This window comes from Centropristis striata, chromosome 21, assembly GCF_030273125.1.
Source record: "Centropristis striata isolate RG_2023a ecotype Rhode Island chromosome 21, C.striata_1.0, whole genome shotgun sequence".
In the NCBI taxonomy this organism is placed as follows: Eukaryota; Metazoa; Chordata; class Actinopteri; order Perciformes; family Serranidae; genus Centropristis; species Centropristis striata.
This window is the reverse complement of record NC_081537.1, coordinates 2,436,291-2,461,840: the sequence shown is the minus strand read 5'-3', so window position 1 is coordinate 2,461,840 and position 25,550 is coordinate 2,436,291. Positions and strand designations below refer to the sequence as shown.

Genomic DNA, 25,550 nt, shown 5'->3' with positions numbered 1-25,550 from the left:
AATGAAGATCCCAAACACAATATCCCAATCTGAAACCTTTAAATACCAGCTGATCAAAGACTTTGAACTCCAAAGCGTGGAAATATATATAAAAAATATAAGCTTGTGTTTTTTTTACAGGAGAGTCAGTAGTGAAGACATTGTGGGAGTTTTAGACACTGAGCTGATATTTCACCTCCAGCCTTCGGCCTGCAGAGACTCTCACATGAAAGTTTAATGTCCTGGTCTGAACGTGTTGTGTTCAACAACCCGCTCCCTGTAGATTATTGATCACCGGCTCTTTTCCTTGTTTGTCGTCCTCCTGCTCTGCTCTCCCGTGACAGCCAATGTGTTGAAACAAGACCTTTTATTACACACGAAGCCCAGACGGTCTTGACGTCCTGCATCCTAATCTGGAGATCAGAGAGTCGGCTCCTGCAGGGGTTTCCTTTCATATCCAGCTCCATCCCCAAAATACATCATTGTTTGTGGGCTTTTTCTTTTAAAAAGCTGCACTCGTTGGACTTGAGGGGGCGCCATGAACAAAGGAAAATGTCATTTTTAGTTCCAAATTAAACATCAAAATGATTAATTTATCATTGCTGTGGAAAAGATCTATTTTTAAACTTGAGTGCAACACCTCAGGTGGTTTTGTTTTGTTTTGTTTTGTTTTGTTTTTCGTGGTATTTAAAGTGACATAAAATGTAATAAATCAGTGACAGTTGGATAAATACCATAAACCTCCCATTCTATAATCCCACATCAAAGTACTATTACTGTACCATAGAACTACAACTACAATAATCTATCAACGTATTACAGAAATGAAGCGTTTGAAGCGCCATGAAGCGTTTTCTTTATTTACGGAGCCCACTAGATGGCGCTCTTTGTTCAACACAAGGTTATTATAGTAAACAAAAACTAACGAAATAACGAAAGCTAGAATTGAAAAAGCATTTTCGTTAACTGAAATTAAGTAAAACAAGTTATTAAAAAAAGATAACTAACTGAAACTGTATTATGTGGTTACAAAACTAACAAAAAAATTTATAGTGAAAATATCCTTAGTTTTTGTCTTTGTCAACTTTTTTCATACATAATCCAGTGTTTCTGTTTCTCCTCCGCTGAGTGTGTGTGTTTCCTGCTTTGTGGGCTTCCAGGAGAAACTTGAGTGAAATTACAGTAATGACTCCATGTTGGCTGTAAAGAGAAACTTCTCAGCTTTCAGAAAACATTGGAATTTTCCCGATATCGTGAACCGTTTAGTTATTATGGTAAAAGTGTCGCCGGTGCAACACTCTGTAAACTCTGTATGTTGTGTTTTCACTGTGTGTAAGTGAAAGTCTTCAATACAACCATGATGTTACAAATCACAGTTTTTTTGCGGTGGCGGCGCTGAAAATTTAGCAGCAGCTGCAGAATACATGTAGGGAAACACTGCATTATCGTTTTTGGTTGATATGAAATGTATTTATTTAGCTCCAACTAAACAGCTGCTGGTTAGTGAACATGCAGGAACACATGGTGAATATGTTTACTGAGAATGGGATGTCTACACTCCAACCAACATTCAAAACACCCAGGACTGTAAGAGTTAATAACCTTATTGGGGCTGAGATGGATAAACCAAAGGAAATAAAGGCAAAATTTATTATGACCTCTTTGAATCTCGCACCCAACACATGGCAAATTACAAAAATACTAAAACTAATAAAAAAATAACTAAATAACTAAAACTAGCAAACTCACTCTAAAAACGAAAATTCACAACGAAATTAAACCTAAATGAAAAATCCAAAACTATTATAACCTTGATGTGAACAGCTTGTTTTCCTTCACTGTCCCTTTGATTTGTCTTTGGCATATGCACCATTCATCCTTCATTGACATAATGCAGGTCTAATACATGCATACTTATGAAACAGAACCACATATTGTGGTGGAAAATCTTAAGAGACAGCAAAAGTTTCTTTAAAAAAATGTGCGGGATTTATTGACATGTATCACAAAACAGATACAATATTCAGGATACACAAAACAGGTCCTTGGTTCGAACAGAGAGTCCCAGTAATCCTAATTTCTGGTGCTATTATACATAATGTTCGTGCGTCAGGTCTCTTGCTTTCCTGTTATTGTTCCAAATGGTGCAGTGGGATTTCCTAAATCAGAGCTGCTCATATCTTAATCAAGCAGATCTGTTGGCCAGATTTCTGTGTTTATCAAAACATGTTTGATGCATATTTAAACTGCTATATGTCAGATATTTTAATACATCTTCAAATTAATACACAACAATATTAACCGTGAGGTCAGATGAGTTATTGTTGTAACAGTTATACCGTTTGCTGGAAAAGAAAAAAAACTGACAAATTACCTATTTTGTTATTCATGTGTGCTGACTACATTTCCTCTAATCCTCTGATCTGGATAAGAGCTCCAGAAAGTCACGAGGTCTGTCACCAACATGGCCGGTGTGTGTTGGCGAGAGGCTTTCTCCTAACTAAAACCACACAAACACACACTGAACATTATTTTGCACTTAAAGAATTGTGCCTCGTTTTCAGGGAGCCAAAGACTCGGTGAGGGGAGAACAGCCTTGAGGTTGGCTCCATGAAAAATGGATGCACATTAGCTAATGTGGCTAATATGAATTTAAACATGGCCCCTGGCGGTACAGCTCCCCCCCAAGAGTTTTATAGCAACTGGTAACTGGCAGGGAAGGTGAAACAGCATCTGCATGCACAATACCACCACCACTTACTACTGTTGTTCTGCTGCAGTCAGTATTCTTATCTCCTCCGGCTCTAAATTTGTAAATTTGCTGGGACTTCCTTTGGACGCTGCAGGTAATACCTCTGTATCTTCTAACAATAAAAGGTATAATAGTCATTCTACCTGTTCTGAATACTCCTGAATACACTGATGGCCAACAGCATCCCCCCCTGCCTTTGGGCTTTTATTAGGCGAGAATACAAACATGTATATTTTAGTGTTATTATGAATTCAGCAGGCTGCAGGTTGAGGCGTCCTATCAGAGAGTCTTTGAGGAGGAGGAAGGCCTGTCAGCAGAGTGACTGGGATGTAAATGTGAGGTGAGGCGGATAGCATTCACCCCTCCAGGCTCTTGATTAAATTGGAATACTGATATCTATATTTTAGTTTTCTGGGGCAGTTCACTGGGTGGTGAGGTTTTTTTTTTACTTTGCTTTGAGAAGATCCCCCTGATGTAGGTTTCTATAGATAGATAGATAGATTCTATAGCACAGCTATTCTCAACCTGGGGGTCGGGACCCCAATTGGAGTCGTGAGATGATTTCTGGGGGTCGCCAAATCATTTTGGAAGTCAGCTCTGTCTCCACTGTGTTAAAGTGTTTTAGTCTTTTTGGTCATTTTGTGTTGTTTTTTTTGTAATTTTGTGTCTTTTTTTGTAATTTTGTATCTTTTTTGGCCATTTTATGTCTTTTTTTGGTCATTTTGTGTCTTTTTTGGTCATTTAGGTTTTTTTTGTCATTTTGTATCTTTTTTTGGTCATTTTGTGGTCATTTTGTGGTCATTTTTTGTCATTTTGTGGTCAATTTGATTCTTTTTTGGGTAATTTTGTGTCTTTTTTGGGCCATTTTATGTCTTTTTTGGTCATTTTGTGTCTTTTTGTGGTCATTTTTTGTCATTATGTGGTCAATTTGAGTCATTTTTACTTAATTTTATGACATTTTGTGTCTTTTTTGGGCCGTTTTGTGTCTTTTTTTAGTCATTTTGTGTTGTTTTTGTCAATTTGTGTCTTTTTGTGGTCATTTTTTGTCATTTTGTGGTCAATTTGATTCTTTTTTGGGTAATTTTGTGTCTTTTCTGACAAATCCCAAAGTATCAAGTTGTTACTTTCCAAGGAGTCTCTGGCTTGAAGCTGACTGTTACACACTCAGGAGGTCAGAATGGACCTTTAAACTGATAGCAAAGCACTTAGATTAAAAGTAACAATAAAATATAAAATATATATAAATGCACAGACTGAGAGATGCTTTAGTTGTTGTCTGCTTCATTATTTGTCCAAAATTCATCGAATCAACTAAGTTTGTCTGATCTGAACTGTGAGATTCTGTTCAGTGAGACAACATGATGTTAGATTGGGGGTCAAGACTCAAAAAGGTTGAGAACTCCTGGTATAGCAGACCTGGGCATTAGGCGTGAGGTTACCAGAAAATTAGAAATCAATACAACCACTGTGCTTTTATTTTGAAGGCGATGTACGTATGTGCATGCATGCATGCATGTGCACCTGCACATTAACATTGAGTTACTTTGTTTCCTTATCATAAACACTTATTGCTTTTTGCATATAGTCAATAGTCTTTACACAGACATGCAACACATTCTTATGTTTATTTATTGTAATCAGTGGCTTTTTGTTATGACTTTGGTCCATTTGAATATTTTGTTAGATTCCTGAAGAGGTCCTCAGGCATTTTAGACCATTTTCCTCTTCTTTTTTTCCCCCATTTTTTTTCCATTTGTTGATCATTTTGCCTGTGTTACAGCTTGAGGCATGAATTTTTGCAGGAACTTTTCTTTTTAGTACATTTTTTGAAATCCATTGTCATTAACCCTTACATGTCATTGGTCCATTTAAGACCCTCTGGTGGCCAAAAAAGGCCACACACACTAAAATTGCTATTAAATCACCATCCATCAATATTTTTCCAATTTTTTTTCTTCAATTTCTTAAACAATTTCAGACTTTTTCAGAACTACCAAACATTAAATAATTTCCAGAATCTTAACCCTTCATATGCCAGTTTATATATTTGAATTTTTCCAAAATTTCTTCCAAAAGAACACAAAAGATTATTATTTTCCATAAAATCAATAGTAGGGAGCTGGGGTTTTGGTGGTGATTAAAGTATTGGATATGTCAAAGATTAGCAACAAAATGTATTTGATTGCATTAGAAGAAATTATGGGAAAATTCAAATATATGAACTGGCATAAAAAGGGTTAAAATTCCGAAAATTATTTAATGTTGGGGGACGATGGGCCACCAGAGGGAGTATCTGGCACTACATAAAAAATACTAATGCAATCAAATCAATGTTGTTGCTAATATTTGACATATCCAAGACTCTAACCACCACCAAAACCCCAGCTCCCTATTATTTATTATATGGGAAATAATTCATTTTTTGTGTTTTTTGGAAGAAATTTTGGAAAAATTCAAATATATAAACTGGCATATAAAGGGTTAAAATTCTGAAAATGATTTAATGTTTGGTAGTTTTGAACAAATCTGAAGTTGTTTAAGAGATTTATGAAAAAAACCTGAAAAAAATATTGATGTATGGTTGATTTAATCACAGTTTTAGTGTGCGTGGCCTTTTTTGTAAATATGAAGATGCTAATGTGCTAGTGCTAATGGAGATCCAATAAATAAATAAATAAATAGGCAACGTAACAGAGCAGATTAAAACATAAATAAGTTATTCTTGACATTCACAATGACCACGCCCACTCAGGAGACAGAAACACGTCTTTTATACATTTATCAACCAATCAGAACACATTATTTCATCCATCTGATGTGATTTCAGATGCTGTTTGACGATCTGACAGAAGCAGAAAACATAATGTCGGACTGAGTGATAAAATGCAAGAAAACGTGATTCATGATCATCATCAGAAAGCCGTTAAAGCCGAGCAATCCGGCAATTCTCTATTTCAACTGTTTAATATGCTGAGAGTTGATGAATCACTGTGAGCTTCAACGAGCACTGAAACATTTTATTCTCTCCATTTACAAAAACAATTTTTAACAAACTGCAGCTCCGGTTTATAAATCAAAACAGCCAGTCTGTCCCACATGCTTTATTTATTCCCCCAAAGGGAAAATTAAAGGCTCCAGATCTGTGCTCACACCATTAAAACTATTATAAATAAAGTGTTGACACACACGCACACACACATAAAATCTGTTCAGACGTCACATCACAATAAAGCCGCAGCTGTATTTCCATGAGTCCTGACTCATGAGCCGCCGGAGGGACTTTCTCTTCGTCTCGCAGCACTGGGAGGCGAGTCGCTGCCGAGACAACACAACATCTGTCATTAGGTGGGAGGTTTCATCTTCTGAACCACGCAGGGAGCATCTTTATTTTACTGCCAGGGTTAGAAACATCCCTGTGGGGAGGTCTTCCTGTATGGGGTGTTATTATCAGGTATATATACCATTAAAAAAAACATTGATTTAGAGCTGAATTGCTTGTGTGCCAAGTCTCCTACAGGTTTGTGAGACTTGCGACGGCTGCAGATACAGACATTAAACGACAGCTCAGACGGCCAAAAACCATAAAACATGATGGAAATATAACGTTTATATGATGTTTGTTTCATGTATTCATATGAGGGATTTCCACAATTCCCACTGGAGCCTGACAAATGATCAGCCTATTAACCCTTTATCAGGCAAAGAACTATATTTGGTAACTTCAGGTAATATTTTGAGAAAAAAGTTGCAAATTTACTTGATTAAAGTGGCAAATCTGCAAGAAAAAAAGGAGCAGATTTAAGAGATTTAAAGTGGTGAATCTGCGCGAGAAAAGTTGCAGATTTACGAGAAAAAAGTTTTTTCCCACATTCACCATATTAACCCTTAATAGGACATAATGAAATACTTGCAAATTCCAAATTTCAACCCTGGAGAATATTGGAGGATATTACATACTGCCAGAATGTGTAAAAAAATAACATACGAAAATAATATTTTGAGAAAGAAGTTTACAAGATTAAATCTCAAGATCGTAGATCTTAAATCTACGAGAAAAAATGCTCAGATTTATGAGATTTAAGTGGTAAATCTGGGAGAAAAAAGTTGCTTTTTTCCCACTTTTTTCTTGTAAAACTGCAACTTTTTTCGCGCAGATTTGCCACTTTAAATCTCTTAATTCTGCGACTTTTTTTTGTAGATTTGCCACTTTAATCTAGTAAATTTGCAACTTTTTTCTCGAAATATTACCTGAAGTTACCAAATATAGTTCTTTGCCTGATAAAGGGTTAAAGGCAGGGCAAGATAATGTTTTTACACAATATACACTGCTCAAAAAAATAAAGGGAACACTTAAACAACACAATGAAACTCCAAGTCAATCACACTTCTGTCCACTTAAGAAGCAACACTGACTGACAATCAATTTCACATGTTGTTGTGCAAATGGAATAGACAACAGGTGGAAATTATAGGCAATTAGCAAGACAACCCCAATAAACCACAGACCACTTCTCAGTTCCTATGCTTTCTGTAGTATGTTTTTCCACTTTGATTTTGAGTGCGACTCCAAGTCCAGACCTCCATGGGTTAATACATTTGATTTCCGTTGATAATTTTTGTGTGATTTTGTTGTCAGCACATTCAACTATGTAAAGAACAAAGTATTTAATGAGAATATTTCATTCATTCAGATCTAGGATGTGTTATTTTTAGTGTTCCCTTTATTTTACTGAGCAGTGTATAATGCAGAAAACACTGCTTGGGTTGAATGGTTTTAGCTAGTGATGGGACAACGAAGCTTCATGAAGCATTTTCTTTATTCACGGAGACCAAGAGATGGCGCTCTTTGTTCAACAAAGGGCTGAAAACACACTCAATCACCATTGATGAAGACTTTTTTTTTTAAAGCCAAGACCTCCATCTAGTGGGGTCAAAACATAAAGGAAATGCTTCACGAGCGTCTCAACACTAACTGTAGAAGGATCTTTTGAATCTCTCCGTCCTGCAACAGAGAGAGAAGAGCCGTCCACTGCTGTTTTTTTGGTCCATAAAGGTTTTGTGTAGCGGATGATCTGGTATTTCAAGATGGCCTCCAACATGTTGACAGGTCATCTCTCCACCACCTCCTCCAGTGTGTCCAACCTGGCTCCAACCACAGAACCAGCTCTGTAGACCAGAACCAGCTCTGTAGACCAGAACCAGCTCTTTAGACCAGTCCAATTTGTGTCTTATTCAATAATTTTGTGTCCTTTTTTGGTAATTTTCACATCTATTTTTGGTCTCTTTGTCTCTTTTTTGGTCATTTTGTGTCTTTTTTGGTCATTCTGTCTTTTTGGTCATTTTCACATCTATTTTTGGTCATTTTGTGTCTTTTTTAGTCATTTTCACATCTATTTTTGGTCATTTTATGTCATTTTGTGTCTTTTTTGGTCATTTTTACATCTATTCTTATTCGCCTTCAAACATCCTTGATAATAACCAGTGTTATGTGTGTGTCCAACCTGGCTCCAACCACAGAACCAGCTCTTTAGACCAGAACCAGCTCTTTAGACCAGAACCAGCTCTGTATACCAGAACCAGCTCTTTAGACCAGTCCAATTTGTGTCTTATTCAATAATTTTGTGTCCTTTTTTGGTAATTTTCACATCTATTTTTGGTCTCTTTGTCTCTTTTTTGGTAATTTTGTGTCTTTTTTGGTCATCTTTACATCTATTTTTGGTCATTTTCACATCTATTTTTGGTCATTTTGTGTCTTTTTGGTCATTTTGTGTCTTTTTTGGTCATTTTCACATCTATTTTTGGTCATTTTGTGTCTTTTTTGGTCATCTTTACATCTATTTTTGGTCATTTTGTGTCTTTTTTGGTCATTTTCACATCTATTTTTGGTCATTTTGTGTCTTTTTTGGTCATCTTTACATCTATTTTTGGTCATTTTATGTCATTTTGTGTCTTTTTTGGTCATTTTTACATCTATTCTTATTCGCCTTCAAACATCCTTGATAATAACCAGTGTTATGTGTGTGTCCAACCTGGCTCCAACCACAGAACCAGCTCTTTAGACCAGAACCAGCTCTTTAGACCAGAACCAGCTCTGTATACCAGAACCAGCTCTTTAGACCAGTCCAATTTGTGTCTTATTCAATAATTTTGTGTCCTTTTTTGGTAATTTTCACATCTATTTTTGGTCTCTTAGTCTCTTTTTTGGTCATTTTGTGTCTTTTTTGGTCATCTTTACATCTATTTTTGGTCATTTTCACATCTATTTTTGGTCATTTTGTGTCTTTTTGGTCATTTTGTGTCTTTTTTGGTCATTTTCACATCTATTTTTGGTCATTTTGTGTCTTTTTTGGTCATCTTTACATCTATTTTTGGTCATTTTGTGTCTTTTTTGGTCATTTTCACATCTATTTTTGGTCATTTTGTGTCTTTTTTGGTCATCTTTACATCTATTTTTGGTCATTTTATGTCATTTTGTGTCTTTTTTGGTCATTTTTACATCTATTCTTATTCGCCTTCAAACATCCTTGATAATAACCAGTGTTATGTGTGTGTCCAACCTGGCTCCAACCACAGAACCAGCTCTTTAGACCAGAACCAGCTCTTTAGACCAGAACCAGCTCTGTATACCAGAACCAGCTCTTTAGACCAGTCCAATTTGTGTCTTATTCAATAATTTTGTGTCCTTTTTTGGTAATTTTCACATCTATTTTTGGTCTCTTAGTCTCTTTTTTGGTCATTTTGTGTCTTTTTTGGTCATCTTTACATCTATTTTTGGTCATTTTGTGTCTTTTTGGTCATTTTGTGTCTTTTTGGTCATTTTCACATCTATTTTTGGTCATTTTGTGTCTTTTTTGGTCATCTTTACATCTATTTTTGGTCATTTTGTGTCTTTTTGGTCATCTTTACATCTATTTTTGGTCATTTTGTGTCTTTTTGGTCATTTTCACATCTATTTTTGGTCATTTTGTGTCTTTTTTGGTCATCTTTACATCTATTTTTGGTCATTTTGTGTCTTTTTGGTCATCTTTACATCTATTTTTGGTCATTTTGTGTCTTTTTGGTCATTTTCACATCTATTTTTGGTCATTTTGTGTCTTTTTTGGTCATCTTTACATCTATCTTTGGTAATTTTGTGTCTTTTTTGGTCATCTTTACATCTATTTTTGGTCATTTTGTGTCTTTTTGGTCATTTTGTGTCTTTATGGTCATTTTCACATCTATTTTTGGTCCTTTTGTGTCTTTTTTGGTCATTTTCACATCTATTTTTGGTCATTTTGTGTCTTTTTTGGTCATCTTTACATCTATTTTTGGTCATTTTGTGTCTTTTTGTGTCTTTTTTGGTCATTTTCACATCTATTTTTGGTCATTTTGTGTCTTTTTTGGTCATCTTTACATCTATTTTTGGTCATTTTGTGTCTTTTTTGTCATTTTGTGTCTTTTTGGTCATTTTCACATCTATTTTTGGTCATTTTGTGTCTTTTTTGGTCATTTTCACATCTATTTTTGGTCATTTTGTGTCTATTTTGATAATTTTGTGTCATTTTTTGGTCATTTTTACATCTATTTTTGGTCATTTTGTGTCTTTTTTGGTCATCTTTACATCTATTTTTGGTCATTTTGTGTCTTTTTTGGTCATCTTTACATCTATTTTTGGTCATTTTGTGTCTTTTTGGTCATTTTGTGTCTTTTTTGGTCATCTTTACATCTATTTTTGGTCAATTTGTGTCTATTTTGATAATTTTGCGTCATTTTTTGGTCATTTTTACATCTATTCTTATTCGTCTTCAAACATCCTTGATAATAACCAGTGTTATGTGTGTGTCCAACCTGGCTCCAACCACAGAACCAGCTCTTTAGACCAGTCTGATCATCTCAGAGGCGGCTCTGCCCCTTTTTGTAGAGAGCGTCTGTGTTTAGGGGCGAGTCCAACTTATTATCCAGGTATACACCTAAATCAGGGTTGGGCAACTGGAGGCCCGGGGGCCACATACGGCCCTCACCCTCACTTGAAGTGGCCCTCAGTACAACTACATGCATTTGAGCATGAAATCTTAAAAGTGCAGTGTAAAAATGCACAAAATGACTTCTTGCATTAATGTTGGTCTGCTGTTCTTGCACTGAAAAAAAGAGAAATCACAGTAAGTGGTTACTCTTTATTTGCTTCAAACCTTTTATATTTTCTATTTATACTGTTCTACATGCATTTGAATCTGCAAACATTCACAACATGTTTCAAAGTGCAGATAAAGGCACAGTCACACAGTTGTCGTCCCTCCTCTCTTTCTCCTTGACGTTTCTTTCCTGTCGTCTCTTTTGCAGTTGTTTGAAATTATAGCATCGCTCGCTGTTTTTCTCTCGCTCGGCAAAAAAAACCAACCCACCTTTGTCTTATTTGATGTGACAGAGCTGCTCAGAGTGAGACGTCTTAACGCCCTCTCAGCCTCTCCGAGACTTCAGGACAAATAGATCAGATCCTCCTCCAGAAGGCCGACGGGCCGCCGCTCCCACAAACGTCCACTCACTGTGAAATGTTTTGACATCTTCAAACTTTTATCCTTATGAAACCAAAGAGGACAAAAAAAAAACTGTAACATGAAAACAGCTGCTGTCCTGAAAGGAGACTCTGTGTGAAGAGACGAGTCAGGATGCAACCTCAAATAATGCTAACGCACACTTTAACCCTTTATTATTAGGCGAAGAACCATATTTGGTAACTTCAGTGATTATCCAAAATGAGGTCAGTATGATAATAATATAATAACATTAACTTGAAAAATGAAAAATTCAGAAAAAAAATCTTTATTAGTTATTCTTCAGTGACTTGTACCAGGAGAACTTGACTAATATTTTGAGAAAAAAGTAGCAAATTTACTAGATTAAAGTGGCAAATCTACAAGAAAAAAAGTCGCAGATTTAAGAGATTTGAAGTGTATCTTTTTTTAAAGTCATTTTGTGTCTTTTTGTCTTTTTTAGTCATTTTGTGTCTTCTTTAGTCATTTTGTGTCTTTTTTTAGTCATTTTGTGTCTTTCTTGTTGTGTCTTTTTTTAAGTCATTTTGTGTCTTTTTTGTGTCTTTTTTAGTCATTTTGTGTCTTTTTTTGTCTTTTTTGTTCATTTTGCGTCTTTTGTTGTCTTTTTTAGTCATTTTGTGTCTTTTTTGTCTTTTTTGTTCATTTTGCGTCTTTTGTTGTCTTTTTTAGTCATTTTGTGTCTTTTTTTTGTCATTTTGTGTCTTTCTTGTTGTGTCTTTTGTGTCTTTTTTTTAAGTCATTTTGTGTCTTTTTTGTGTCTTTTTTAGTCATTTTGTGTCTTTTTTTGTCTTTTTTTGTCTTTTTTGTTCATTTTGCGTCTTTTGTTGTCTATTTTAGTCATTTTGTGTCTTTTTTTGGTTACTTTGTGTCTTTCTTGTGTCTTTTTTGTTCATTTTGTGTCTTTTGTTGTCTTTTTCTGTCTTTCTTCTTTTTGTATTCATTTTGTGTCTTTTTTTGTCTTTTATTAGTCATTTTGTGTCTTTTTTTGTCTTTTTTGTTAATTTTGTGTCTTTTGTTGTGTCTTTTTGTGTCTTTCTACTTTTTTTAGTCATTTTGTGTCTTTGGTGTCTTTTTTGTTCATTTTGTGTCTTTTGTTGTCTTTTTCTGTCTTTCTTCTTTTTGTATTCATTTTGTGTCATTTTTGTGTCTTTTATTAGTCATTTTGTGTCTCTTTTTTGTTCATTTTGTGTCTTTTGTTGTGTCTTTTTTGTGTCTTTTGTGTCTTTTTTGTGTCTCCCGAACAGAGACCACACTTCACGCTGACGCCTTTCATCTCCAAACTGATTGGTTCCAGCCGGTCAGGACGCCGGCGCTCCGTGTGTTTCTGTTGGTGTTTGTGAGCTCTCTAAACAGGAAGTGGGATTCATCACGGCGAGGAGTGCTGACTGGGCATTAGGGCAGGCTGCGGGGGGTTTCCCTTCCTGCATGGGGGCTGATGGAGCCCATTTGTCATGCAAGGAGGGCATCTCACTGCTCCAACACACTCCCTGAATGTCAAAGTAACGGGACAGGACGAGGTGCAGGACCACAGCCAGAGAGTCTCACCGCCACCATGTTGGACCACCAGACAGGAAGAAGAAGAGGAGCTACTGTAACTCTCTGGAGTCTGACTCCTTTCCATCCTGCCTGTATTCACCACTTAAAAAAGACATAAAATGACTAATAAAAGACACAAAAAAGACACAAAATGACTTAAAAAAGACACAAAAGACACAAAATGACTAAAAAAAGAAGAAAGACACAACAAAAGAAACAAAATGAACAAAAAAGACACAAGAAAGACACAAAATGAACAAAAAAAAGACACAAAATGACTTTAAAAAAAGAAGACACAAAATGACTAAAAAAAGAAGACACAACAAAAGACACAAAATGAACAAAAAAGACACAAGAAAGACACAAAGTGACTAAAAAAGACACAAAATGACTAAAAAATACACAAAAAGACACTAAATTACTGTTAAAAAAAAAGGACACAGTCACTAAAAAAAGAAGAAAGACACAAAAGACACAAAATGAACAAAAGACACAAGAAAGACACAAAATGAACAAAAAAAAGACACGAAATGACTAAAAAAGGACACAAAATGGCCAACAAAGACACAAAATGACTAAAAAAGACAACAAAAGACACAAAATGAACAAAAAAGACACAAAATTACTTTAAAAAAAGACACAAAATGACTAAAAAAAGAAGACACAAAATGAACAAAAAAGACACAAAAAGACACAAAATTACTGTAAAAAAACGATACAAAATGACTAAAAAAAGACACAAAATAACCAGGCCAGCCAGGAGCCGGCTCTTAGATTGGTTCAGGAAAGAAGAAACGCGTTGGCCAGTTTGGATCTGATTTGAATTCAGGAGGTCGTTTTAAAACGACAGGTTGATTAAAGGCTGATGACACTTTAAAGCTTTAACTCTCTGTAGTTTTGTTCTATCTGTATTCACCACTTAAACATGTTTAAATACCATGTTGGTATATTTTTCACCTATATGACCTGATAATAATAATAATAGATTTTTTATTCTGACTTACTGGATCAACATTTAGAACCAAAAAGAAACAAAGAAAAACCAACATAAATGTGATCTTGTGATTGTGTGTGATCCTGTCATCAACTCTGGTTTTTATTCTAGTGGGACTCCGTTTGATTTGGCTCTGGTGTGTTTAGAGGAACAATTTTGGTCATTTTGTGTCTTTTTTTGTTGTTATTTTGTCTTTTTTTGTCTTTCTTAGTCATTTTGTTTCTTTTTTTGTTCATTTTGTGTCTTTTGTTGGGTTTTTTGTGGTCATTTTGTCTTTTTTTAGTCCTTTAGTCCAACATAAAATGTGACTTTGAATCACGATTTATTTGTACTTAGTGTCTTTTGTGTTTAGTGGAACAATTTTGGTCATTTTGTGTCTTTTTTTAGTCATTTTGTGTGTTTTTTTAGTCATTTTGTGTGTTTTTTTAGTCATTTTGTGTGTTTTTTTAGTCATTTTGTGTCTTTTTTTTGTCATTTTGTGTCTTTTTTAGACACTTGCACAGTCACTTGCGTAGATTCACACGAGTATTTCATTCTAATTTACAAGAATAATATGATTATGATTCTGGAGATAAGGGTTGACAGGTTTTGATTTTACAAAAAAATGAGTATCTCAGCAGAGATAGTAATGATGTAAGATGGCTCACCCCTCAGAAACTCTGCTCCTGAAAATGCCGTCAGGTCTGCGCCAAAAATTCCAGCAGGGGGCGCTAAGTTTGGATGCAAAAGCATTTCTGTCCATTCATTTCAATGCAAAATGAGAAAACTTCTCCCTTGATTTATTACCTCAGAAATGTTTTTTAGGACAACACTATGGTCTCAATCACTAGTAAAAAATCTTCCTCAGGACAATCTGATGTTAATAGTGTAAATAATGGCCCCATTTAGAAGAAAATAGGAGATAAAGAATCATATGATTTGGGGCGGGGCTACCTTTGATTGACAGGTCACTGACAAGGCGAGCCGTCATCAGGAGAGAAGCAGAATAATGCGTATCCACGGCAACGTGTCCATGCAATTATATATAACGTTATATAGATATAAAAACGGACGTTTAGCGGTTTGGTCTCATAACTTTGACCCTTTCACTGTATTTTCACTTAATGACAGTTTATTTGAATGTTTTTTTCATTAAATGTCTTGTCACAAACAGTCAATCTTTTTGTTTTTGTTGATAAGAGAATTCTGCTTTTTTGCAAATTAATTAAGTATTCAGACCCCTGAACCAGAACTTATGAAACACCTTAGTAGTGATTAGGGTTGTCACAATACTAAAATTTTCAACTCGATACCGATACTCAGGAAAATATTCGATACTCGATACAAGGATAAAAACAAAGACCCCAAAATTCAACAGAAATATTTTTATTAACAAGAAAAATGTATTTAGCAGAAGTTCATAAAGCATCATAAGGCATTACATTATTTCCCCAGCTGCAACATTTGGAAAGTAACTAAATACATGAAATCAACCAGTGGCGTAGTGGGTATACTCTCAATTTTCGCCTTTATTTTTTAAAAGTAGTCCAGAAAAAAAAGCCCTGTTTTAGAAACTGTAACATGTGAGACCCTGTTTAGTTTACCCGAAAATACATAATTTCTACTTACTCACTATTATAAAATGATCATGACTTGATTAGGAGCAGTTTGTAGTTACACAAGCAGCCTGGATGAATGTAAAATGTATTTATCATCAGGCAAACATGGTGATTCGGTTATTTTTTGAACATTTATTGAAATAAAATACTTCTAATCAATGCATCCTTGTTCACATTTCATCTAAAATAAAACACACAAATCACTCCACACATCAAAACCAATCAGATAAACTCAAAAGTGTCATAAAATTGAAATGCATGTTTTGGTTTTCAATAGCTGAACATTATTTTAGCATACTTCGATAGATATATATATACATATCGCTACAAATATTGAATGTCATCATTTTTTTAATTACTGCTTTGTTTTGAACATCTTCATTTAAATCATTTCAGCAAAATATGTTACAAAACAACAATATTTAGTTAACAATCAACAAAAATATATACATTTACAACACATCAACAGTGATGAACTCTCTCAACCCAGCACTTTGCTCATACTACAGTATATTCCAGACAGATTTGCTCTCGATACGTGCCACTTAGGGCGATATGGCCCTAAAAGAATATCACGATATTTCAGGCTATTTTTGCAATAACGATTATTCTTCACGATATTACGAAATACTTAAAAAGATATAGAAAATATGTTTTTTTAGTCAATATAAATAAATAAAAATCTAAAATAAAGTGTGAAGTGCAAATCTCAACAGTTGCCAAATACAAAAAAAATTGCTCTCGTCTCTTGAGTATGAGCAATAATAATAAAAAATAACCATTTAGGGTTTTCGGGGGCATATTTTAATGACATTTTGTAAAGGAGAATAAAGGTTCTTGTATGTTTTATTTAAGGCATCTTATTTTGACAGTTTTCTTGTAAGTTCTGTGGTGGAGTCTGTTAACACACCGTGCTCTTATTTTGAAAGCTGCATGTGTTTAGCGACAGAGAGTAAGTAGCTTTTTGTGATTAAAACAACTCTAATTGTTAGCCTTACGCCACTACATCAAGAAGTAGGAATGTTACCAATATCGTGATATGCATTTTTTTTAACCATAAAAAAAATATACCTATATTATCATGAACGATACGATATGGCACACCCCTAGTGCCACTCACTTGAAAGATGTTTATTCTGCCTTTCTCGTTCGCATTTCCAATAATCGCGCATCTTTAAAGGATACGTGCAGTGACCTGTCAATCAACTGGGGTGGCACTGAGATGTTAGCAATATTTTCCTCGGCATGACCCGCCCTACTCTGCCTCTGATTGGCTCATCAGTCCTCATGCATATAGTTAACCAATCTAATCAGTGAAGAGAGAGCGATCATTCAGTTCACTCAGACAGTGGAACAGGTTGATGCTTCTCTCTGGAGACAGATCCTCACTGATCTTCTTCTTGATGTACTTGACTGTTTCCTGATTGGTCTGTGAGCTACTTCCTGTCTGTGTCAGCAGACCTCGTAGGAGATTCTGATTGGTCTCCAGAGAAAGACCCAGGAGGAAGCGGAGGAACAAGTCCAGGTGTCCATTTGGACTCTGTAAGGCCTTGTCCACAGCACTCTGGTAGAGACGTGTTGATCTGCCCCCGAACACCTCAGACCACCAGGAGGTTGATTGTTCTTCTTCCATCAGATTGACTCCAGACTTGATGAAGGTCAGATGAACATGAAGAGCAGCCAGAAACTCCTGAACACTCAGATGGATGAAGCAGAACACCCTGTCCTGGTACAGTCCTCTCTCCTCTCTAAAGAGCTGTGTGAACACTCCTGAGTACACTGACGCTGCTGTGATATCGAAGCCACACTCTGTCAGGTCTGAGTCATAGAAGATCAGGTTTCCTTTCTGCAGCTGATCAAAAGCCAGTTTTCCCAGAGACTCAATCATCTTCCTGCTCTCTGGACCCCAGTGTGGATCTGTCTCAGCTCGTCCATCATACTTGATGTTCTTCACTTTGGACTGAACCACCAGGAAGTGGATGTACATCTCAGTCAGGGTCTTGGGCAGCTCTCCTCCCTCTCTGGTTTTCAACAGATCCAGAACTGTAGCAGAGATCCAGCAGAAGACTGGGATGTGGCACATGATGTGGATGCTTCGTGATTTCTTGATGTGGGAGATGATTCTGCCGGCCTGCTCCTCTTCTCTGAATCTCTTCCTGAAGTACTCCTCCTTCTGAGGGTCAGTGAACCCTCTGACCTCTGTCACCATGTCAACACAGTCAGCAGGGATCTGATTGGCTGCTGCAGGTCGTGTGGTTATCCAGAGGCGAGCAGAGGGAAGCAGTTTCCCCCTGATGAGGTTTGTCAGCAGCACATCCACTGAGGTGGACTCTGTGACATCAGTCAGGATCTCAGTGTTGTGGAAGTCCAGAGGAAGTCGACACTCATCCAGACCGTCAAAGATGAACACAACGTGGAACTCTGCAAACCTGCAGATTCCTGCTTCTTTGGTTTCAGGATAGAAGTGATGAACAAGTTCCACCAAGCTGAACTTTTTCTCTTTCAGCACATTCAGCTCTCTGAAAGTGAATGGAAATATGAAGTGGATGTCCTGGTTGGTTTTGTCTTCAGCCCAGTCCAGAGTGAACTTCTGTGTTAAGACTGTTTTCCCAATGCCAGCCACTCCCTTTGTCAGCACGGTTCTGATTGGTTCATCTCTTCCAGGTGAGGCTTTAAAGATGTCTTCTTGTCTGATTGTTGTTTCTGGTCTGTCTGGTTTCCTGGATGCTGTTTCAATCTGTCTGACCTCATGTTCATCATTGACCTCTGCAGTCCATCCCTCTGAGATGTAGAGCTCTGTGTAGATCTGATTCAGAAGGGTTGGGTTTCCTGCTATAGAGATCCCCTCAAACACACACTTGAACTTCTTCTGAAGGTTAGACTTCAGATTACGCTGACAGACTCCAGCATTAATTCCTGATTGAACAAACAACAAATATGATCAATGAATACATTGTTTTTGTTTAAGTCTATTTCTGAGTCATCAGTAAGAGTCCCATTTATCCAGCATAATAATCTTTAGAGAGGTGGTCTTACTGCTCTGCAGACAGTCAGCCAGATCCTTCTGCTCCATTTTCCTCAGGAAATGCAGTGTAACCTTCAGAAAGGCCTCTCTGCTGCTCCTCATCTGCTCTTCATCCTCCTCATCCTCCCTCTGAGTCTCAGAGGATTCTTGGTAATCTGGACTCAGAACCTTCTGGATCTTCTTCAGCTCGTTCTTCACAAAAGTGCAGATGTTCTCCTCCAGCAGCTGGAACACAGTTTTATATTAATTAACCAGTCAAACTTGAATCATGGAACCAAACATCCTGTTGGACTGACTGATGCTCCACTGGTCTATGAACTGCAGCATGGAGATGATTATGAACAGAAAAAATTATACATAAGTTGCTGTACTTGTACAGACCAGAAATATGGAGTCCAGGTCGGTCTGATGCTGCTGGGCAGACTGACCACCGGGAACCTCTGAGCTCTGCTGGTCCACTCTGTGGAGGAATCATAAAAAATAAGCTCACATTCTGAATTATATGGAGATACTTGAAGAAGGGAGGGCAGGGATAGAGAGAGAGAGAGGGAGAGAGAGAGAGAGAGAGAGAGAAGGATATGACACAATGCAACAGTTGTCCCAACGTCAGAATTAAACTTCACGTTCACGTTCCAACTTAACCTTGGGACGTCACAGCACCGTGGAGTGATCCTCACCTTCCATCTTTGAAGGTACAAGGATGATCCATAGATCCGTCACTCTTCATGGACACACAGCTGGGTTCAGGTTCTTCCAGCATCCTCCTGATGGAAACACAAGATAAATAGAATAAATAATGATAAAAATAATAGTAAGTTGGCACCAGCAACCAGACAAACCTGTAAAAACCTCTGCCTGGGGCAGAGATGAAACTACCACACATGGAAAAACAGGCTCCAGAACCAAACTCCTGGAGAGGGGCTGGTCTCTCTTTTTCCGGAGTTGCCGAGGGTGTGAGGCACCCGGTGGGTGTGGACATCCTCATACTGTTGGAGTTCTCCCAAGGGAACAAGAGGGTCAGCTCTATGCTACTGCATATCACAAGGCTATAACAAACACTATGTTCAAGCAAAGAGTTGCTATAAGTTTACTTGGTACCAGAGCACACTAGGCCAAAGATCGATGATTGATTTTCTGATCGTATCATCAGATCTGTGGCCGTATGTATTGGACAGGAAAAGCTCTTCTTCTTTAGCACATTGCGAAACACTTACAAAGCACACCTGTAGCGGTTACAGTTGGCTCTTAAAAGTTATGCACTCTCTTGATTCCTGTGGTCTAAGGCTTGTACCTTCAGGTTGAATGCACTTATTGTAAGTCGCTTTGGACAAAAGTGTCAGCTAAATGACATGTAATGTAAAGAGAGTAGCAGAGCTGTGGTGAGTTGGATCAGGTCCGATAAAAACACATCGCTTGGTTTTGAAATCCTCACCTTCTAGTGGAGTGGTGTCCGTCTTTGAAGTTATAAGGATGATCCATAGATCCGTCACTCTTCATGGACACACCGCTGGGTTCAGGTTCTTCCAGCATCCTCCTGATAGAAACACAATATAAATAGAATAAATAATAATAAAAATAATAATAGTAAGTTGGCACCAGCAACCAGACAAACCTGTAAAAACCTCTGCCTGGGGCAGAGATGAAACTACCACACATGGAAAAACAGGCTCCAGAACCAAACTCCTGGAGAGGGGCTGGTCTCTCCTTTTCCGGAGTTGCCGAGGGTGTGAGGCACCCGGTGGGTGTGGGCATCCTCATACTGTTGGAGTTCTCCCAAGGGAACAAGAGGGTCAGCTCTATGCTACTGCATATCACAAGGCTATAACAAACACTATGTTCAAGCAAAGAGTTGCTATAAGTTTACTTGGTACCAGAGCATTGCAGGCCAAAGATCAATGATTGATTTTCTGATCGTATCATCAGATCTGCGGCCGTATGTCTTGGACAGAAAAAGCTCTTTTTCTTTAGCACATTGCGAAACACTTACATAGCACTCTTGTAGTGGTTACAGTTGGCTCTTAAAAGTTATGCACTCTCTTGATTCCTGTGGTCTAAGGCTTGTACCTTCAGGTTGAATGCACTTATTGTAAGTCGCTTTGGACAAAAGTGTCAGCTAAATGACATGTAATGTAAAGAGAGTAGCAGAGCTGTGGTGAGTCGGATCAGGTCCGATAAAAACACATCGCTTGGTTTTGAAATCCTCACCTTCTAGTGGAGTGGTGTCCGTCTTTGAAGTTATAAGGATGATCCATAGATCCGTCACTCTTCATGGACACACCGCTGGGTTCAGGTTCTTCCAGCATCCTCCTGATAGAAACACAAGATAAATTCTGCTCTGCAGCCACAACACACCGAGACAAAACCTGTCAGTGGTTTCATTCACCTGCTGTACACTGTATATTTGTATCTTGGTAGATTTAAGTTCTGTCTGATTAATTCATTATTTAATTCAAACTCGTTTCAGTGCTTCTGTTAAAGCTGGATCCAGTGCAGTTTGCAGATGAGAAGTTATGTGTGTGACGTTCTGACTTCTCCAACTTCACACACTAAACAAGTGACCATATGAATAGTGACGCTGTCTACTTTTATGTTTCTCTGACTTTAAAATGGAAGAGAGCTCGCTTAAGGAGTTTCCTCCACTCTGCTAGTGACACACTTCACAGACTGCCTTGCTGAAATGCTGCTTTGTGCTTTGGTGTTTGGATGTAGTCAGAGACTCTGTGTTCTCATTAACTGTATGTTGCTGTGTTTGGTATGTGTCAGATCTGAGTCTTCTTCTGTACGGGCTGTGAACACAAATCTCCCTCTGGGACAATACAGTCTGAAGTCTATCTTCATCTTTACTGTTTTAATTACCCTGTTGAGCGTCCATCTTTGTCCTTCTCAGGATAATCCATTGACCTGTCAGTCTTTATGGACCCAGGTCCAGGTCCGGGTCCAGGTTCAGATTCGGGTCCAGGACAGTCTGGTCTCTGATAGTACCTGAAAGAAAGAAAGAAATAAAGTTCACATTTTGCGCCATGTGTCCTCCTTCGTCCCCGTGTCCCCTGTGGTCAGACAATTTTAGAATAAGTTAAAGCTAACATTATATTAAAGCTAGCATTATATTAAAGCTAACGTTATATTGAAGCTAACGTTATATTAAAGCACATAAATCAGCTGAACCACCTAAAACATTAATGAACAGACGAAAATTGTTGATCAGATAAGTTACTTACACTTACAAGATTTTATTTGATGAATCTCTGATTATATTTGATAAATCTGTTTTATTTGATGAATCTCTGATTATATTTGATAAATCTGTTTTATTTGATGATACCTTCTGGTGATCCTTGTGGCCAAAAAAGGCCACGCACACAACAACTGCTATTAAATCACCATACATTAATATTCTTTTCAGATTTTTTTTCATTAATCTCTTAAAAAACTTCAGACTTGTTCAAACGTATCAAACATTCATTCATTTTCAGAATTTTAACCCTTCATATGCCCGTTTATTTATTTTAAATATTCCATAATTTATTCCCAAAAATATATATATATATATATTTTCCACATAATAAATAATAGAGAGCTGGGGTTTTGGTGGTGATTAAAGTCTTGGATATGTCAAAGATTAGACCTATTTATTGCATTTATATAAAGAATTAACTATATAAAAAACTTGTGAATTATGAGGAAGGACATGTATTCATATTCTTTTTGGTTTTCTTGGTCGTTTTGTAGGTGGTCAGCACCTACAGCTGGAGGAGACGGACCTGTCGGTGGCCTCTTGTCCTCTTTTTCAACTGCATCAATGTCTCCGCCTTCAATGCTTTGATTAATTGATTGATTAATCGAATGTTGATTGAAAAATTATTTCACACATGCACACTAACACACTAACTCTTGGGGGCACCTGGTAGTCACACGGCTCTATAATATAACTGGCAAACATACACAAATTTCATGCATCGGCCTACAATTGGAAAATGGTTGACTCTGGTGGAATACAGTGAAAATGTAAAATATCACTACTTTTCTTCAAAATGAAATGCTGACATTACAGAAAGCGTGATTATATACTGCAATGGCAGTGAGATTAAAAAATGCTGTTTGAATGGAAGTCTATGAGGCATTTTTGGCCACAAGGGTCACCAGAGGGAGCATCTATTATTACAAAAAATACTAATGCAATCAAATTAATTTTGTTGCTAATCTTTGACATATCCAAGACTTTAATCACCACCAAAACCCCAGCTCCCAACTATTTATTCTATAAAATAATTCATTTTTTGCGTTTTTTTGGAAGAAATTATGGAAAAATTAAAATACAAAAACTGTCATATGAAGGATTAAAATTCTGAAAATTAATGAATATTTGATAGTTTTGAACAAGTCTGAAGTTGTTTACGACATTCATGAAACAAAATCTGAAAAAACATTGATGTACGGTGATTTAATAGCAGTTTTAGTGTGCGTGGCCTCTTTTGGCCACAAGGGTCACCAGAGGGAGTATCTGGCACCACATAAAAAATACTAATGCAATCAAATCAATTTTGTTGCTAATCTTTGACATATCCAATACTTTAATCACCACCAAAACCCCAGCTCCCTACTATTTATTTTATGGGAAATAATTCATTTTTTGTGTTTTTTTGGAAGAAATTATGGAAAAATTCTAATATATAGGCTAAACTGGCATATGAAGGGTTAAAATTCTGAAAATTAATAAATGCTTGATAGTTTTGAACAAGTCTGAAGTGGTTTAAGATAATTATGTGGGGAAAAATCTGAAAAAATATTGATGTATGGTGGTTTAATAGCAGTTTTAGTGTGCATGGACGTTTTTGGCCACAAGGGACACCAGAGGGAGTATCTGGCACTACATAAAAAATATTAACGCAATCAAATTAATTTTGTTGCTAATCTTTCACATATCCAATACTTTAATCACCACCAAAACCCCAGCTCCCTACTATTTATTTTATGGGAAATAATTCATTTTTTGTGTTTTTTTGGAAGAAATTATGGAAAAATTCTAATATATAGGCTAAACTGGCATATGAAGGGTTAAAATTCTGAAAATTAATGAATGTTTGATAGTTTTGAACAAGTCTGAAGTGGTTTAAGATAATTATGGGGGAAAAAATCTGAAAAAAATATTGATGTATGGTGGTTTAATAGCAGTTTTAGTGTGCGTGGACGTTTTTGGCCACAAGGGACACCAGAGGGAGTATCTGGCACTACATAAAAAATATAAACGCAATCAAATTAATTTTGCTGCTAATCTTTGACATATCCAATACTTTAATCACCACCAAAACCCCAGCTCCCTACTATTTATTTTATGGGAAATAATTCATTTTTTTTGGAAGAAATTATGGAAAAATTAAAATAACTGGCATACGAAGGGTTAAAATTCTGAAAATTAATGAATATTTGATAGTTTTGAACCAGTCTGAAGTTGTTTAAGAGAATTATGGGGGGGGGGGGGGGGGGGGGGATCTGATAAAATATATTGATGTATGGTGATTTAATAGCAGTTTTAGTGTGCATGGACGTTTTTGGCAACAAGGGAAACCAGAGGGAGTATCTGGCACCACATAAAAAATACTAATGCAATCAAATCAATTTTGTTGCTAATCTTTGACATATCCAATACTTTAATCACCACCAAAACCCCAGCTCCCTACTATTTATTTGATGGGAAATAATTCATTTTTTGTGTTTTTTTGGAAGAAATTATGGAAAAATTAAAAGATATAAACTGGCATATGGTTAAAATTCTGATAATTAATGAATGTTTGATAGTTTTGAACAAGTCTGAAGTTGTTTAAGAGAATTATGGGGGGAAATCTGAAAAAAAATATTGATGTATGGTTATTTAATAGCAGTTTTAGTGTGCGTGGACGTTTTTGGCCACAAGGGACACCAGAGGGTAAGGAGGAGGGGGGCATAAGGGTTTAGGCTGCGGTGGACCCGGGTTCGAATCCGGCCTGAGGACCCTTTGCCGCATGTCTTCCCTTCTGTCTCCCCCTTTCTATCTGTCACTATCTAATAAAGCAGTAAAATGCCAAAAAAAAAATCTTTAAAAAAAGAGAAGCTTTGAGTTCAGCGTTACGGTGACGCCATGTTTGTTTGTTGAAGACGGGTGTGGCGAGTTTATCTAAAATAAACTGTTGAGACTAAAACCACTGACTACTTTACTCTTTGCTAAAACTAAATGTTTGTTTGAACATTTGGTCTCAACAGTTTATTTTAGATCCAACTGAACAACTTTTAATCCAACTGAACATTAACCAACACTGACGGGGAGAAACGTTTACACTTTATCACGTTTTTCAATAGTTTACAGAGTTTATAACGCGTATAAAGAGTTCATAGAGTATATAAAGAGTTCATAAGAGTTTATCAAGAGTTCATAGAGTTTAAAGAGTTCATAGAGTTTAAATAGTTGATAAAGAGTTTACAGACCTGAAACTGCGTCACGAGGAGACAAAGTGAAACTAAACTGAAACTTGTCAACAAAACACGTCACTTCCTGTCTCCTCAGTGGGCGTGGCCTCTCCCGCCACTCTATCGGAAATACTGTGGAGGTAAAGAATAATTTATTAATAATTTATTTTGCTAACATAAGATACTGACACACTAACAGTCACATTTAGCGTCAAGAACATTAGTTACTGAGGACGTTCTGAAACGGGTTTGAAGCAACTCCCGCGAGACTTCGGGTAACAATGACAGTATCTGTTGTCAGATCTCGCGAGAGCTCGTTGCTGACACAGAGACAGGTCTGTAACAAAGTTCATTTTCTCCTGATTTGTCCGTCAGAAAAATGCCATTGTTGTGTCAAAATGTTCAGAAGACATGTGTCCTGTTAGGAATGGCTCCAATGTTTATGAAGAGTCATATGTGCACTATTTGTTGATAGAAAGAAGTCATGATACATCCGGGTATCTTCTTCTCGCTCAGCTGAGCCGAGCCCAGCCGAGCCGAGCCTAGAACAGCCGAGCTGAGCCGAGCCCAGCCGAGCCGAGCCGAACGCAGCCGAGCCGAGCGCAGCCGAGCCTGGACCAGAGGTAAGTGTGTGTCTGCAGCCTCTGTTAACCGTCAACGTCAGGCAGGATAGACACGTTCATGGACAACCTGT

At 37.0% G+C, this 25,550-nt stretch overlaps 1 protein-coding gene across 1 annotated transcript; it reads right to left on the bottom strand.

Annotated features, from left to right (window-relative positions):
- Positions 1 to 15,594: 15,594 nt before the first annotated feature.
- LOC131959899 (NLR family CARD domain-containing protein 3-like) lies at positions 15,595 to 24,947 on the bottom strand. Its single transcript, XM_059325122.1, has 8 exons — positions 24,875 to 24,947; positions 21,272 to 21,397; positions 20,621 to 20,750; positions 19,848 to 19,949; positions 19,093 to 19,179; positions 18,797 to 18,875; positions 18,427 to 18,640; positions 15,595 to 18,306 (listed from the first exon to the last, which is right to left on the bottom strand). Exons 2-8 carry the CDS (start codon positions 21,285 to 21,287, stop codon positions 16,697 to 16,699), a joined length of 2,238 nt encoding a protein of 745 aa, XP_059181105.1. The 5' UTR covers positions 21,288 to 21,397; positions 24,875 to 24,947; the 3' UTR covers positions 15,595 to 16,696.
- Between the last annotated feature and the right edge of the window lie 603 nt (positions 24,948 to 25,550).

Excerpts from the sequence above, each read along its gene's own strand:
- LOC131959899 (XM_059325122.1), bottom strand. Across the intron at positions 18,641-18,796 it reads ACCTGGACTCCATATTTCTG|CTGCTGGAGGAGAACATCTG; the intron begins GTCTGTACAAGT and ends ACTGTGTTCCAG. Across the intron at positions 18,307-18,426 it reads GGCTGACTGTCTGCAGAGCA|GAATTAATGCTGGAGTCTGT; the intron begins GTAAGACCACCT and ends TTGTTCAATCAG.